Here is a 17,678-nt window from a genome sequence, read left to right on the forward strand (position 1 = left end):
ACCCTCAGCCTAATTACTAACATAAAATAGGTTTACAATCAATGGGATTGTAAACCTATTCCACATATATATGTATTATGACAAATCTGAATGTTCAGTTTTGAATCCCACAAAAATTCCATTTTGGAATATAGTCATGCAGTATTGAAATAAATAGTCTAAATTATTGGTGAGGTGTGCATATTCAGAAGTATATATTTACAATGAAAACAATAAAAAAATTACCACCCACCCACACAAAACAAATCTAAAAAAAATGATTCATTAATGAAAACCTGAAGAAGATGAATAAAAAAAAGTACTTGCTTAATTACTTTATTCATCAATTTTTCATTCACTAAACAATATCTTACAACCACTGTAAATGTAAAATAAAATATAAACCATTGATAAGTGAATTATAAAATGAAAAGCAGATGCCTGTAAAACACAATACCAATGATTTTTACAGCTTGATTTTATATTTAAAATAGCATTTAAAAATTTTATCTAATTAGAGAGCACATTTCTTTCAATATAGCATGTATATATATGAGACAGTCCCAATGGAAATTCAGTTTAACTTGAAGAATTTTTTGTATTCATTCTGAGTTCAAACAATGAAAGAATTTTCAGATTCATTCATTTTTTCTTTATATGTAATACTTAAGTACATATTACATATATTTGCACTATCAATTGAAGCATGGTGGCTATTAATACATTGATTCTAAGCTGACCATAAGTTTCATAATATTACCTATGGAAAACCGGTGGAGAAGGGGGAAAGGGCTTATTGTGAAGTGCTATTTTTAATTTCTTGAAAATGACAATGTGCTGATTCCACATATTATTTTGGTCATTCTTCACAAAGTAAAAAGAGCACATGACAATAAGTCATTTTCTCCCCAAACATCATCAGTTTTTTCATAAGTGACATTATGAAAGTGACAAACAACCCACCCCCTCCCAAAAAAACTTTACTTATATATAACTGGCAGTATAAATAATTCTGAGACACTTTTTATTTTATTTTATTAAATCCTTCCTCTGGAAGATATCAATTTTCAGAATGTACAGCATTTGTTCCTTCAAAAAAAAAAATCTTGCAAAAACAAATGCTTAATCTAACCATAATTAAGCCATTATTTGATTACTTATTATATGCAGTGCTTTTTTTTTTTTTTTGGACCGTACACAGCAGTATGGTTTTAATTTTCAACTTTTCCTGCTAGCAAAGAATGCACGTGCCTATTGTTCTAGAAAAAAAGTGCTGCTTATAAGTAATAAGTAGATTACTTATGCATTATATGCAAATTCACTCTGTTACAAAAACAAATTTAAGTAATATACAATGTTATCTTTTATATGCTGTAATAACTGCTAGAAATGAGAATAAATAAAATTTGATTAATGTGTAAAGTCAGAATTACACATGTGGTTAGACATGAAGTTATATATTTCATCTTAAAAAACATGACCAGTGATTTTTATATTTATATTCCAGGAAAAACAGATACAGCACCTCCAATTCTAAATTTTTATCTCTCTCTGACACACACACACACACACACACACACACACACACACACACACACACACACACCTCAGTAATAATAATAAATTATGTCATTTGCACAAATAATTTTCAGGAATTTTCATGAAAATACTGATTTGTTTTGATGTGCAGAATATCTGAATGAGAATATCTAGGAGAATTTCTACTGCCACTGAAGGACAAAACATGTTAAACTTTTACAAATTCAAACATACACTAAATGCTACAGACACACAAAAACAACAACAAAAAAAATCCTAATATACATCAATGAATGAATGCTTGGTAATAATGAAAATGTATTTTTTTTTTTATAATTATAGTTCACTGATTGCTACAGTGAACAACACAACTCTGGAAAGTTCAAAAATTCTAGCTTTAACCTAAATAGCAACAAGCTATTTTTAGACAAAATTAATTATAATCTTACAAAAAAATGCTTATTAGAAAATCTATGTTAATCAGATTATGGATTTTTGATGTTCACATCTAAACAGGCTGAAGCTTTTTCTTCTTCAAGTATCGTAAATTTGAACATTAGCAAATTTTTTTATTCACAAATTTTTAGCTGATTTTTTAAAAAATTCTTTTGAAGATATATATGTAAGACTTCAGTGAGTTTAATCTTGTATTAGTACAAGTATGATGCATTATGATGGTCCCTAATTATTAAAAAAAGTTTGTATAGAGGAATAACAGTGCATTTTTTACAGTTGTGAAATACATTTCTTTAATATTTACATTTTGTTTATAATAAATATAGGCACAGAAAAACAGTTATAAAATACAAACAGCTGTCTTGATTGTAGCAGCTTTCTATACTGTCAACCAGTGCACAAACAAAGCAAGGAAAAGTAACACGGGAAGGAATACCAGCTGTGTATATACTTAAATATGTAGTTCTAAATAATATGAAGAATAAAGAAATGTTTTCAAATATAATGCACATTTATATATTTTAAAGTTCTTAATACTATTTTTGTACATTTTATTAAATATTTTTATATATTATTCAAATATAATGCAAACTTTAATGCTAAACATTTTTGGGGCTAAGATATATAAATTAAAACAAATCAGAATGAAATGTGAGAAAATATAAGTAAACATATGAAACACCAGTTATTAATTAAAAAATTAGAAAAAAAAGAATTATCCAATGGATCATTCTTAAGAGATGTCATAACTACTGAAAAGAATAGAGACTTGTTAGCTTTATGGCCAGAGAATGTTATACCTGTTAACTGTGTGTGTGTGTGTGTGTATTCACTAGCCAGTTTGTTCATTCTGCAGGATGCAAACCTGCCACCTCTGTATGCGAAGATCCTAAATGCAATTCAAAACTGGGTCTTACCAACAAAAAAGGCAAATGTCACCACATCCTCAAGATTGCATCCATTGAAAAGAAAAGTTTATACAAAAATGTGTTTCTGTGGTAAAACCTACTTTGGTTACATCTGCCATTTCTCAGAAATTTATTATAAAAAAACAAGGGCAATATCTCCACAGAAGATGGAGTAGTATTGACTTTATTCCTTAACAAAATACTGGAAAAATGTGATGTTTTTCTTCTCAAATCATACATATGATTAAAAGTTTAAAAAAGTAATCTTAAAGATCCCCAAAAACATTATTAAGAATGTTGGAATGTGGGAATTAAATATAAGCCAACATATTCGATCCTCTATCTAGACTATTATCAACAATATGTTACTCCTCTCTCCACCAATGGATCCAATCACAATGCTGAACTACTTACTATCTGTGCAAGTTTAGAGCTCATTTTGTATTTTTCTAGAATGTCATAATCGTTATAAAATTGTATGGTATATAAAGCATTTGGTAGAACAACATCCTATGTTTAAAATAAATGCATTATTTTATACCATGCTAATTCATTTGTGATAACTATTTTTATTGCCATATTTCACTTTTGTCTGCTCTGTATTATTCTATGTTATTCTATATTGCTTGTCTCCTACCACCCCACAAGCCTCCCTCTGCAGCATTTCCCATGTGCACATCTGAAAAGTGCATAAATTTCCCCCCCCTCCTCCTCCAATCACACTTTCCAGACAGGCATACTCTTCACCTGTTTGTGATAAAATATAAGTGAAGTATTTTATGTGGTAACATGAGTGAGACGATTCTTTCTTCAGAATGGCCAATGTTGATGTTTGTGCACTGATTAAGTATTGCATCTATTGGTGTTCATCCTTACTGCAAGAAACAGTTACAGGCTATTAACAACTCTATCAGCAAAACTTCACAGCTGGGCTGATGCATAAGGATACAAGGTATTTCTCAGGCATCTTCACCACAAACACACATATATTAATTAGACATCCACCATCCAATTAGACAATAATGACTGGCTTATCTGCAGCTGTCTTTTTGTAAAAGTTAAGACTTGAAGCTTTATGATAATATTACTAATCTAAACACTTTTAGAATTCGTCATAGTCGATCATTTCAGTGGACTGTAGAGATTCCCATACCACTTTCTACACAACTCTCTAGTCTCTTTTCAAAATCCATCAGCTCTCCATGTTCTGGTGAAAGAATGCAAACATACAGGCGACTCAAGGAGTATGTGTGTTTTCCTTATATAGCAGCATGGCCATTGTGCGATGATAGTAATATATCCATCATACTGATATATATATATATATATATATAAAGATTGAATGACTAGAACCGAGAGAAATGAAAACAAAGTTTATAAGTAAGACACAACTAGTTTCAGCTTGTATCAGCCTTCATCAGGTGCACATTAAAAAAGGAGAAATAACCAGTAAAAACACATGGAGGAAATAACTATAAACAACACGGAGAATTAGTGTATAATTTTCCGTGTTGTTTACAGTTATTTCCTCCATGTGTTTTTACTGGTTATTTTTTCTTTCTTAATGGGCACCTGACAAAGGCTGATACTAGTTGTGTCTTATAAACTTTGTTTTCATTTCTCTCGGTTCTAGTCATTCAATCTTTTTATAAAAATGAACAACTGAGTAAATCAATCTTCATACATACATACATACATATATATATATATATATATATATATATATATATATATATATATATATATATATATCAGTACTTATTCAACACAGTGTGTACATGGGAAAATATGTTTATGTGATTAAAACCAGATCATATAACAGAAAGTTATATGTCATAACTATTATGATTAATTACAAGGCAGTCTGAAAGCAATACCTATTTACCTTATAAAATCATAAATGCTAATATGTAGTTTCTCTTTATTTTTTTATTTTTACTGTAAAATTATCGAACCTTTTCCATAAAAAAAATATTGAACTTGGTTTTCATGGTGTATATTTTTTACAATGGCCAGTCCAAGTACATCAATACGAAGCCATAGACTGATTTCTTGGTCAAGGGAAGAAAAAAACTCTGTGGAAATTCATAAACCATTCAATGTGCATGGTGTATAAATTAATGAAATCAGTAGGATCAGAAGCTGGATTAACAAAATAAAAATGAGAAAATATACTAAAGAAGATTGGATAGACTGCTGGACAGCACAACTGATGAAAATCAGAGAAAGGTAGATAAAGAGATTGCTAAGATTTTGTGTGAACACTAAAGAACTTTCTTTAGGCTTAGTGATCTAAGCACAGCATCCACTAATGACCACAAGACTAAGATAGCAGAAAATTTGTTGCAAATGAGCAAGATGACAGATTCAAGACTTGAGATTTGTTCAGATATTTTTGAGGCCTACTGCAAACTCAAATTCAAAGAAATTATTACTAGTCTTGAAATGGATTTATCACTACAAACCAGAAACCAAGTACTAGTCCCAAGGATGGAGGGATGTCATCTACTATACCAAAATAACTAAAACTTTTCAAATCATGTATAAATCTCTTATTAGCAACCCTGTCTTTTAGGGGCAGTGAGGGCATTTTTTTGATAGCAATCCTAAGATATAATTATTAGATATTACATCATGATAATGCATACTGATTGTTCATCAGACTGCCCATGAAATATCCAAGCTTGGTTGCTGGACATCATGTTACACCCAGCTTGCAGTCTACACTTAACTCCAACTGGATTTTATTTATCTGATTATTTAAAGAGTCACCTATATGAATATAATCACTTTAATACCAACCAATACATATAGTCCTCCAAAATGTTTTCAATTAGTTCAGTGTTGAACTAGTTGTTCACATCTACAAACCATCTTTGTAGATGTGAACATAATTTTCTTCCCTATTTACATTAGGCTAACATTGCATCTTTACTTTTTTGTTTTATTATTTATATCATGTTTACTTGTATTTTCTTCCATTTTAGACTGCTTTGTATTTTAACTTAATATTACTGTACTCCCTTTCTTTTACTCTCATGTTATCTTAACTCATATCCTTAAGTCTTGCCACTATAGATCTTTATTTTATCATTTTTATTGCCATTCTTTGATTCATGTTATGGATATCATCTGTTCCTCTAATGTACACATATTCGGATTTGCCATTCGAAATATTATTCTCATCTCTCCTTCTCATGATATCTGAGCTCCATTGTAAGAGAAATGGTTTACCTATCAGGTTATTATAAAACAGGCAAGATGGTTATGATATCATAATAACCATTCAAAAAGAGAGTGGGATTATAAAAACAAACTATTCTTGATGAAGTTTATATTTAAAACTTCAATTATATATTCAAAATGTACAAATATTCTCTCTGTGTAATACAACTACTGAACTACTGCACATTTTAACAAAATGTATAAGCTTAATTTTTTCATCTCCCCCCCTTTCTTTTTTTCTTTATAAAAATCACAATGTTTAAATAAAATGTTTCCTTAAAATCTTATCACAATGGTCTTTTAAATTTTACAGCGTATACTTAGGAATGAAAATATCACTTTATTATCAATTCCCTAAACACCCATTTCTGTCCATTGGAAACTTGGCTACATGGTTGAAGATGAAGTTGCCCTTTCTGATGGCTTAATTCAAGACATTTTCTGTGAAGTTTGTGGTATAACAATTTTGTATTCTGAAAGAAAATTTAAAAATTTCAGTTATTTACATCTACAGAATGTAGTATTTCAAAAAAAAATTTTTTTTTTGTTTAATTCACTAATGCAGAACAAGAAAATTTTCTTTTTCTTCTTACAAGATAAACATATAGTGGAAACAAATGCAACTAAAATCAATGACAGATTACTAAGTAGTGCTAAGTGCACTTATCAACAATAAGGAAACCTATTGGTATAAACTGAAGTTCAATTAAAGGGTGGTTGATGGATGGACAGATATGAAACTTGTTCCACAAGTGGAATGGGTTGCTAGAAGCACAAGTGCTTTGTCATGAATGTTCAAGGGGAAGTATAACAGGCATTAAAAAAAAAATAAATAAATAAGGAATAAAATCATTTATAAGTACAACATCTTAAAAATGTTTTATTAGTATCTACCCATAGCGATTGACGAAATGGAATAAACTGCAATGGCATCAGCATATATTCAATCGTTTTTAAATATAATAATTTGTTGTCCTGTCTATTGCAAATGACGTAACTGCTTCAGAAATATATTTACCCTTTACCATGTCACCATCATTACCTTTATTTACCACTGTCACAAGTGAATATCCAATTATAGCTAAACTTGTAAGAGAAAGAATGAGTTGTCACATTAGGACAAATGGAAAGCATTCACCATTTTCTCAATATATCTATAAATTCATATGTTTTGACCTTTTTTAGGGTGGCTAGAACTAAATGACATTTAGGTATCAACATTTTTTTGTTTTTTTTTGTAAAATTCAATTACAATTCTAAACATATAAGAAAGGTCAGATCAATTAATGTTTTCACTCCTTTCAGGATGTTACTTCTATCTTGTTTATATTCTAAATGCAATAACATTTTACTGTTTCATCAAAAACATTAGCAGTGGTGTGGAACAAAACACAAGCTTATTATAATAATGTTTTACAACAGCTTCACTGTATTTATGTTACTCAAGCATTTGTCTCAGCTGTTATGTTGGAGTAAATTTTACATACCAGCAAGTGAGAGACAGACAGATGGATTAGCAAACAACTGAGACAGATGTAATTAAGTTTCTAAGATGTTTCGTCCAGTTCAATGTGTGGCCTAGTATAAAAATATTTTATTTCATCATATTTTATCAACCTCCAAAGGAAGTCTTAAAATAGACTTCCTAAAGTTTTTGGAATAACTATTTGATTCTTATTAGTTTCTTTCTTATGAGTAATTATTATATGGGACTTCAACTAAGGGGACAAATTGGAAGGAGGAAAGTTAACATGGAGGTAAGAAAATCAAATTTGTATACCTACTAACAAATGATTATTAACAACATGAAAGGGGACTCAGGGTTTGAGAGTGCTGGATCTGGTGACAGCTTTAAAAGATCTGTTTGAAGCCAAAGATAACCATATCGCCTCCAACTGGGGAGGGGGAACATGTTGTCTTGACTTGGGAGATTGCTAAACACGCAGACCTTTTAATTAAGAGAGGGTATACATGGAACTACATGGTAGGTCAAAATGACAAATTTAGATAGCAGCTAGCAGCGGTGCTAAGGCATAAGAATCTGCATGAGGATGACAGGTGCCTGTTCAGAAAGCAACATCAAACTGTATACCCAAGGTCAGGATGATACATATGGTAGGAGTTAGGTGAATAAGTAGTATCATTAAGCAGGAGCCACAAAAATATGATGAGGATATATAAGAAGAAAGGTAATCAAGTTCACAAGCGGTATACAAGGAAGGAGGGCAAAGAGCACTTTATATGTCAGCTCACATACAAGCGGTTCCAAGACCTATGACATGACAATGTTGTGTATGGACAAGTAGTTAGAGGGAAGAAATGACTTTGTTGATATGATATTTTGAAGACAAGGTAAGGTCATAGTCATTGGAGAAGACAGTATTAGAAATGAAGGCAGAGGATGAGAAACTGTTTCAATAAGTTCGGGGTTGAACTGGGATGGTAGTGGCCAGTTCATGGCCATGGAATTACCATTACAATGAAAATAACTACAGAAGAGACATAATGCAGAAATAGCATCTATGGGAAGGTGACAGAAGGGAGTTGGTGAAGAAGGAACATCAATTAGGCTAACTGTTTACTTTTGCATACAATCAAGCATTCTGAAGGAGGTCTTAGGTGCAGCATCCCAAATGTGGGAATAATGTTCTAAGGTTGGCAGATTTGAGCATCAAGTGCTGAGGGTTGAACCATGACAGAAGTGCTGTTTGGAACAAAATAGAATACCAGGCTTTTTGGAGGCTGAATTGGCTATGGACCCAATGTGCTGATTCCAGGATAGATTAGATATGGGAGTTATCCCAAGAAGAGAAAGATTCCTGTTGGTGAGCAGAAGACTGTCAAAAGTGTGTGTGGGGGGGAGAAAATGCAGTCTTTCTTTCTGAAAATGAGATAGGAATGCATTTTGGTAACATTAAACTTCACAAGACTGTCCTCATCCCAATTGAGAATGGTAAGGTGATTTTATTTAAGGCACTGGTTAAAGAAGATCTTGAAGTGCGAATTACCAAAGCACTATAAGATTTTGAAAATGAAAAATAAGAGTGGAGAGTACTGCTATCAGCAAAGCTATGAATACGATTGGACATCAGAGAGAGAGAGAGAGAGTGTAGGTGACAGCACTGAGACCCAGATACACTCATTAATTGAAAAATATGATAAAAGAAACCATCCACCAAGACTGCAATGAATGACTGGAGAGGAAGCTGACAATCCATTCACAAAGGGAGATAAGGAATACTATAAGATGGTCATGATGCCAGATTGATCAAATGCCTTGAAAATATCAAGAGTGACCAGTTTCTCTGAACTTTTCCATGGCCTCCATCCAAAGGTGGATAAGGTTAAATAGAAGATCAACTGTGGAACGAGAATGGTGGAATTCATATTTGTGATCACTAAGTAATTGGTGAGTCTCCAAGTAGTGAAGCAGTTGGCTGTTAATCCCCTTTTCCATTATTTTCGAGAGTATTAAGGTCAGAGCAATAGGGCAATAATTTGATGGTTGATTTTTATCTCTCTTTTTGGAAACAGATGAATAAAAGCTTGCTTCTAATCAGTTAGATAGATGCCAGGTAAGTGTGACACCTTGAAGAGGTAATACAAGATGGGGACGAGTTCTGGGTACATAATTTTAACACAGCTTGGAGAAATATAATCAGGGCCAGGAGGACTTCCTGGTATCAAGGTTACCAAGCATTTTTCTGATCATTCTGGCAAAATTTCAGAGGGAGAGGGTGGGGGGTTTACACTTTGGATAGTTTTGTGGAATGGTGGGAGGAAATCTGCCTGATGTTACATTGTATCATCAGCATGTGAGAGAGGTGAAAACATAGAAGTTCCTTCTGGTTCCTTGCCTTGGCAAGGAACCAGAAGGCTCAACTGCCATTTGGACAGGAGATAAGCTTAGTGCATTCGGTCCTTACAAAGTCTGCTTTGTTAATTTTTTTTGCAATTGTTATGAGAATTTTTGGTTTAGACTGATTTGGCACATTGTGAGAACCAGAGTCTGGATAAGGATTGAGGCTGTTGAATAGAGTGAGGAATCACAGCACTCATTTATGCTATTAGATCAGAAGAAATAATCAGACCATGGAAACAATGCATAAAAATCCAAAAGGTTATCCTAAATGGCAATGTTGTAATGCCACGGGATAAGAGGCTGAAGGATGACCTGTAGATGGACAAGGTTAATGGTCAGACTTGCCAAGAGGATAGCTAATATCAACAGTGTAACTTGGAGGGAAAGCTAGTTAAGAAAATGTGCAAGGTGTTGGGAGAGTGATGGGGATTATTATGGATTTCTGGTGTGCTGGTGAACAACTTGTGTTAAATCATTACAGATAGCAAACAGGGTTCTTTTCCAGTCTGGTCTAGATGTTGAAATCACTAAGGAACATTATTTCAATGTTAGGACTGTTAAGGTAAGTAGGCTGCATATGATCTACTTTCAGAGATAGCCAGTCAAATAGAATGGTGAAGCCATCAGGGTTAGGAAAATGGCAGAGACAGCAAAGGAAGGCAACAAAGTGAGATAAAAAAATCTTGAGTCAAAGTAGATCATATAAAAATTCCAGTCTGATAACCCTCAAGACAGGATATCAGATCTGACAAATGCACAAGTTCCACCCTTCTTACAAAAAGCATCATGGAAGATGTAATGAGGAAAGTTGAGGTGAGATGTGGTTGCAGAGGATGCCATCTGTGGTTCAGTAATGAATAATATATCAGATCTGAATGCCTGTAGCTACCTACAGGCACATCACTGATATTGAAATTAAGACTGCTTTTTACTGCTTACAGTTCTGAAAATTTTCTGGACCCTTCTCCCCCTCCCATTTTGAGCATTTTTGAAATATTTGGACTTTTTTTATTCAACTATAGTTACTCTGGAATTTTTTGTACTCTTTATCATAGTAGTAGGTAAAACAACATTGAGAAATTTAGAGTGAGAACATGCAGCAAGGGGGGGGGTATATCCCACACAGGAAATGCCCAGACTCTAATCCAAGTATGGCCTTAGATGATAATTTTGAAAAGGCATCTGACAGTAGACCACATGGAACTCTTATACAAACTGGAGCAAATGGGATGAATATAAAGCTGATAATATGGATATGAGGATAGTTCAAGGGCAGATAAGTGATATATGCAGGAGCAGAATCCAGGAAACAGATGACTAGAGAAATGCTGCAGGGTTTTGTGCTTAGACTGCTGCAATAATACATAAAATGATTTGAACAGAATATTTCTTTACCAGTGATGCAAAATCAGGTAAAATAATACACCAAGGTGATAATAAAGTGTATGCAGAATGATTTAAATAGCATGAAAGTATGAGAAAAAGATAATAGGTGCCAATTTAATAGTGTAAGATTATGTATTTTAAAATGAAAAGATTACAAGCTGTGAACAATATTGATGAAAATATCTTCCAGGAAATTGAGGAAGATAAGGATTTAGGAAGGTCATTGGATTACTTGGTTAGTGAAAAATACTCTAACCAACAAAGATAGGATGTTATACCTTTTTATAAAGCTTTAATACAGTCAACAACTGGATTATTGTGTACAAGAATGGTCACCTTAGTTGCATGGAGATGAGGTAATAGTGGAAAGAATAGAAGAGAGTGGTCATCTGTAGAATGCTCCCTATGAAGATAGACTGAGTTTTTGGGTTGCAGAAGTTGGTTGATAAGCAGAAAACAAGAGATGTGATGGAAACATAAGTTACTAAGAGGACTGATGCAGAGAAAATATTTCTCTACATTTTTGGTTGATCAACTGATTTGGTGTTTTTACGGCGCAGGACAGCAAAGGTCATACTGCACCAGAACAGGTTTCAGGAGTACACAGGATACTGATAAGTAAATAAATAAATAGTTATAAGGTGATAAATTAGTGAATAATATAAAATATATGTACTAGATAAATGAGTAATAAAATGTATACACAAGGTATATAGTATCTACATCAAATACATTAATGTTTTATAAAAATTTCATACAATTTGTTTGAGTCTAATAACATCTTCCTGAGTGTATAGGGCTTGGCCAGATAAGTAAAAATGTCATTATTTCTCTCTCATGTGAAGTGCTCACACTCCACCAGAATATGATTAATGGTAAGACGGGAGCTGCATTTCCCACACATGGGTGGGTCATCAGCTCTCAGTAATAATAATCCTATGATGATACATGGCTGTGAGTCCCCTTTACAGGGAGGTATGGCACCATCTCAGTCCCCCCCCAAATTTTATCCGGGCTCCAGAACTGGCATAGCTGATGAATCAGACCTATGGCTGGGTCAGTATTCCTGACTGTAATCTGTGTGTGTTCACTAGACCGGTTTGCCTACTTGCAGGATGAAAAACCCCAGATAAACTGGTGGAAAAAACCTTGCTGTCCAGGGCCAAGACCAGCTAACTTGGCTATGGTTGAGGAAGATGCTTAAGCTCCTTGCATCGTCAACGGGAATCGAACCTAGGACACTCCTTCCCCAGGCATATGGTTGCGAAGCGCATAGCCACTAGGCTAACTGCGTGGACATCAGCTCTCAGTAAATGTGCAAGATGACTGTGACCTATGCAGAGCCTAGCAAGAACAACTTCCTCTCTTCTGTTCCTACATTGACTAGACAGCCAATACTTAATTTCAGGCTTAATCACATGCAATTTGTTCGTCAGTGTTTCCTGCCAGGAGTATTGCTATTGGGCAATACTCCTGGCAGGAAGCACTGATTAACTTTGATTTTTTATAATCTGTGTGTAGTTGATACAAAGGATCATTAAAGTATGTTGAAAAAAGTATGAGCTGATCTAGTGGCTCCATCTGCAATGTTATTTCCCTTAATTCCAATGTGCCTGGGAATCCAAAACAACAGAATATTAAAATTAAGGGTCTTTATTTTGTACAAGAGTTGAAGCAACTCACCAAGTACTGGATGTGGATTATACACCAGAGAGGAGATAGCCTGTAAAGAATTCAAAGAGTCTATATAAATTATATACTTTTGGTAGGAGTTATCTTTGATATGCACAAATGTAAACTGAATGCAACTCTGCTGTATAGTTACTGCAATCGAGTGGGATCTGGTTTGAGATTGTAATGTTAGGAAGCACAGCCAACAGAGATTGCTGATCTTGAAATCAGTATAGATGAGCAAGAAATTAGAGTGGGTTGCTGTGTGCATTGAACAACTGAAGGTAGATAGATGAGGGTATGTGAGACCTCTGTAGCTAACATAGTGAGAGGTTGCAGGGTGGGGTGCAAAGCCCTCCTTGCAACCTCTTAAATGGATGCATGCTTTACATAACTATGAATTATACTTACAGCATCATACTGCCATGGCCCATCCACAGTACCTAATCTGCAAAACACTAATTTCATGTGTGCAGTATCAGCATCTATACATCGTTCTCCAACTCCTAACTGACCTTCTTCGTTGAGTCGGAAAACCTACAAAGCCAGATTATCATTCTTAATGATTATCACAATCAATACACATGGAGTATATTTTTGAAGTACTGCTATATTTAATATTGTATATTATTCAAATATAACAAAACTTCACAACAAGAGAATACTGAGAAATGTATAAAAAAAAACATTATTCTACAATAACAGAAGTTAAAATTTATGTTCTTTTATAAGTGACTTTTTTTAATCTTATTCCATAAGGCAACAAATTTAGAAAATGCTCTTTTTTTCCTTAGTATGTTTCCTCTGTATTTTTCTAAACAATAAATCTTAGTTTTTTTGTAGCACTTTATGGAAAGTATGTGAAATAATTTATACATTTCAATGAATCAAAACTGACTGGAATAATGATATAAGAGATGATTATGGAATTTTATCCTAAAATTTTTAGTTATTGATTTTCTTTTATAACTAGTACCTCTCTTGGATCACAACTACATGGCCTAGGGAATGGAAAAAATCAGTTTATATACCTTTATTGAAGAAAGGCGATGCAAGAGAGTGCGAAAATTAGAGAACTATAGCATTGATTTCTCATGCAAGTAAAGTCTTATTTATGATCATTCAGAAAAGACTGGAACCATTCATGAAGATTGAAATGCCAGATTTCAACCTGGCATTTCAATCTTCATGAAAAAAGGCAGGATTTCGAAAAGGCAGAGGAGCAAGAGATCAAATCAGCAATGTGAGATGAATAATAGAAAGAGCACAGGAATATTACAAGAATGCCTACCTTTGTTTCCTTGACTATAGCAAGGCTTTTGACTCTGTAGATCATGTGAAACTGTGGAATGTGTTAAGAACAATGGGAGTCCCAGAGCATTTCATTATCCTTCTGAGGAATCTTTATTATGAACAAGAAGCTACTGTCCGAACAGATCTTGGAGAAACTGAGTATTTCACAATAGGTAAAGGGGTGCGACAAGGATGTATTTTATCTCCGTACCTGTTTAACTTGTACAGCGAATACATTTTAAGAATGGCAGGGCTGGAGGAGTCTTCAGTTGGAATTAAAACTGGTGGAAAAAATATTAATAATTTGAAGTATGCAGATGATATCACCTTGCTAGCAGAATACAAAGAAGATTTGAAGGAACTTATTATGAAAGTTAAAGAAGGAAGTGCTAAATATGGTCATAAATTTAACCTCAAAAAGACAAAAGTTATGGCAACACGTGAACTTAATGATTTTGAAGTAGATGGGGAGAAAATGGAAGCAGTTAACAATTTTGTGTTCCTGGGATCCCGAATTGATAAAGATGGTTATTGTACTGAAGAAGTTTGAAGAAGATTATTACTCGGAAAAAAAGCAATGACAAATTTAAGCAAGATCTTTAAAGATAAAGATATTAGCCTCACAACAAAAATCAGAATCGTGGAAGCAATGGTATTCCCTCTGGTGCTGTATGGATGTGAAAGTTGGACCCTGAGAAAGAGTGAAAGAAGGAAGATAGATGCATTTGAATTATGGGTTTGGAGATGCTTACTAAGAATACCATGGACTGCAAAGCAAACCAATAAATCAATGATAGACAGAATAAAGCCAGATTGCTCCCTTGAAGCTATGATCATCAAGCAAAAATTGTCATACTTCAGACATATTATGTGAGCAAATGACAGTCTGGAGAAGATGATGATGCTTGCTAAAGTTGATGGAAGCAGGAGAAGAGGAAGACCAAGAATTAGATGGGTGGATGGAGTTAAAGAAGCAACTGGAGTGCGCTTGGAGGTTCTGAAAGACATGGTCAGGGACAGATCGGAATGGAGAGTGTATGTTCGTGGAGTCACCAGGATTCGGAAACGACTCGATGGACCATAACACACACACACACCTCTCTAACAACAATCAGCAGTAATCTACTAAATAGATTTGAATTCTATACATTTTTCCCATTATAAAAAATGTCTTCATGGAATTCATTTGCGCATAATAATTTCCATTTTAAAGGTTGGAGGGGGGGGGGGGGGAGAGAAATACTACTGAAAATGAAATGCATTTTCAGTGGCATATGCTGTGGTAAGCTTTCAATCAGAATTTTGTAACTAGTGGCTTTTTTATGATTTCTAAAATGTTTTTTCTGAAAGATGTTTCAAAAGAGTTAAGTACTTTTGAAACAATCATCTTTTATTTGTTCTATTATTTATTTGTAAGATAGTAAAAAATACACATCTTTTATTTCAAAGTCAATAAAACAAGGAAATTTAAATTTAAGATATATTAAACCATTAGAGTCACTATTTTAACAAAACTTTCATTAAGCCCAATTCAATGTGAAGAGTGACAACAAAGGCAGAATAAATATCCTCTGAGCCATTTAGTGATTTTGAGGCAAATTTTTATCTGTTAGTAATGGAAACACTGGCTCTACTATTCCATTCTAAGAAGAAGTTGGAAAATTTTTAGTAGAGTCAATTTTCACTATAGTGTTGATGTTGGAATTATGGTCAAAGCAAAGGTTATGAAGACAATGGATTATGTCTGTTAAGTGTGTGTATTCTTCTATCTGGTTTGTAAGATGAAATATCCTGTTACTCCTATGTGGGACCTCACTATAATGAATTTCTTTTAGAGCAGCATTGATGCTACCGGATATTATTATATTTTTTTTTTATAATGAGTGAATTCACCATAGCCAAGTGTTATTTTCTTAATATGTCACAAAGCCAAATTTTGAAGAAAGTAACTAGTGCAGTTCATTTTTTGATATTAGAAATGTCCCATTCTTATATTTGGGATAATGCACTACAAACCTTCTTAAGTCATTCTTTCATGGTTAGCATTCAGTGTGTAGAAATAAAGAAACAAACCACTGAGTTAGAGCACTTACTTTAATAAGAATAAAATAACACTCGACGTTTCAATCTTTATATGAAGGTCATCATCAGGAACATATGTATATACACTAGGACACAAGCTATGACAGAATATGCTACAGGTGAGCTACATCAAACTGCTCTGCTCAATTGTTCACCCCAGCCTTACTGCTAGTGAGAAAAGAAAAACATATAAATAAATAAATTGGAAATACTTAAACATTTAAATATATTGTATATCAGTGTAACTACATCAGTCGCAATTGGTTGGGGGTATAGTTTTCTACAGTCCCGTTTATGGTCTAAGGACTGCCAGTTTGGTGCAATTCCTATTCTTCCTGATTTCTGTATTCAATATATATGTTATTTAGGCTGGGAGAATTGTTGGAGTTCTTTTTTTAGATGCTACATGGATTAAAGATGAATCATCCAAATCCTAGGTATTTTTTAAGCCATCATTCTTGTTAAGATGAGGTTGGTGGATTAACATCTTATAGGCCTCGCTGAATTTGTGTCCACCAGGTATTGGTATATGCCTTTCCAATCAATTCTGCAGCATGTTTGAAGTGCATGGGTAGAAAGGTCTGAATTTTCACAATGAAGGAATATCACTTGCCATTTGTGTTCTTCTTTTTGTTTTTGTGTGTGATGTGCTTCACCTATGTAGGGTAACTTACCCTACATAGGTGAAACAAATGTCCACCTAGTATATACCAGGGTGGGCAAGAGAAGGAGGGAAGGAAGAGAATCCTTAGTATGTTTTCTTAATTTGGTGGATTTAAACATGGCTTTCATTTTGTATTTTTGCAGTATTCTGTCTATTTTTTTCTGATATTTCTGGAATATAAGGAATGACTATGGCCTTATTGTAATCTTTTTATTATTTTGGGTAGTCTTTTTGTTGTGAAGGATTTTGTGGGTTGTTTTCTTGTTGTAGCCATTTTTACAAATGTTAATTATTTAAAACACATTTTTAAGAGCCACTTATCAGGGTAAATTGCTAGAGCTCAATTTTTAAGTGTGTAATGACCCTTAGTTTTTGTTGAATGGTAGTATGAGTTTTATGTATGCATTGACCTTCAAGAAGACAGATGACAAGTGCATCCAGAAAATGAACTGTGTTATTGTTTTCAAATTTAAAGGTGAATTGAATGCAAACTGCTTGAATGCCATTGGCATAGAAGGCCATGACATTGGTTTGAAATTTTTTTCTATAAGAGAAGAACTGTGTCAGTGGTTACATCAAAACTGACTAATAAAAATAACTTGACTATAGGAAA

The 17,678-nt window shown here is 33.5% G+C and overlaps 1 protein-coding gene across 1 annotated transcript in view; it reads right to left on the minus strand.

The window, feature by feature from the left end:
* Positions 1 to 4,627: 4,627 nt before the first annotated feature.
* Pgant7 (N-acetylgalactosaminyltransferase 7) overlaps positions 4,628 to 17,678 on the minus strand; it is a 167,328-nt gene continuing 154,277 nt past the window's right edge. The window contains exons 11-12 of the mRNA XM_090406886.1: positions 13,438 to 13,563; positions 4,628 to 6,580 (exon numbers count right to left, since the gene is read on the minus strand). Coding sequence (XP_090263012.1) covers positions 6,443 to 6,580; positions 13,438 to 13,563 — 264 coding nt within the window. The 3' untranslated portion in view covers positions 4,628 to 6,442. The remainder of the gene's footprint in view (positions 6,581 to 13,437; positions 13,564 to 17,678) is intronic.

This window comes from Typopeltis vanoorti, chromosome 17 (assembly GCF_054136105.1).
Source record: "Typopeltis vanoorti isolate ZY-2024b chromosome 17, IOZ_Tvanoo_1.0, whole genome shotgun sequence".
NCBI classification, from domain to species: Eukaryota; Metazoa; Arthropoda; class Arachnida; order Uropygi; family Thelyphonidae; genus Typopeltis; species Typopeltis vanoorti.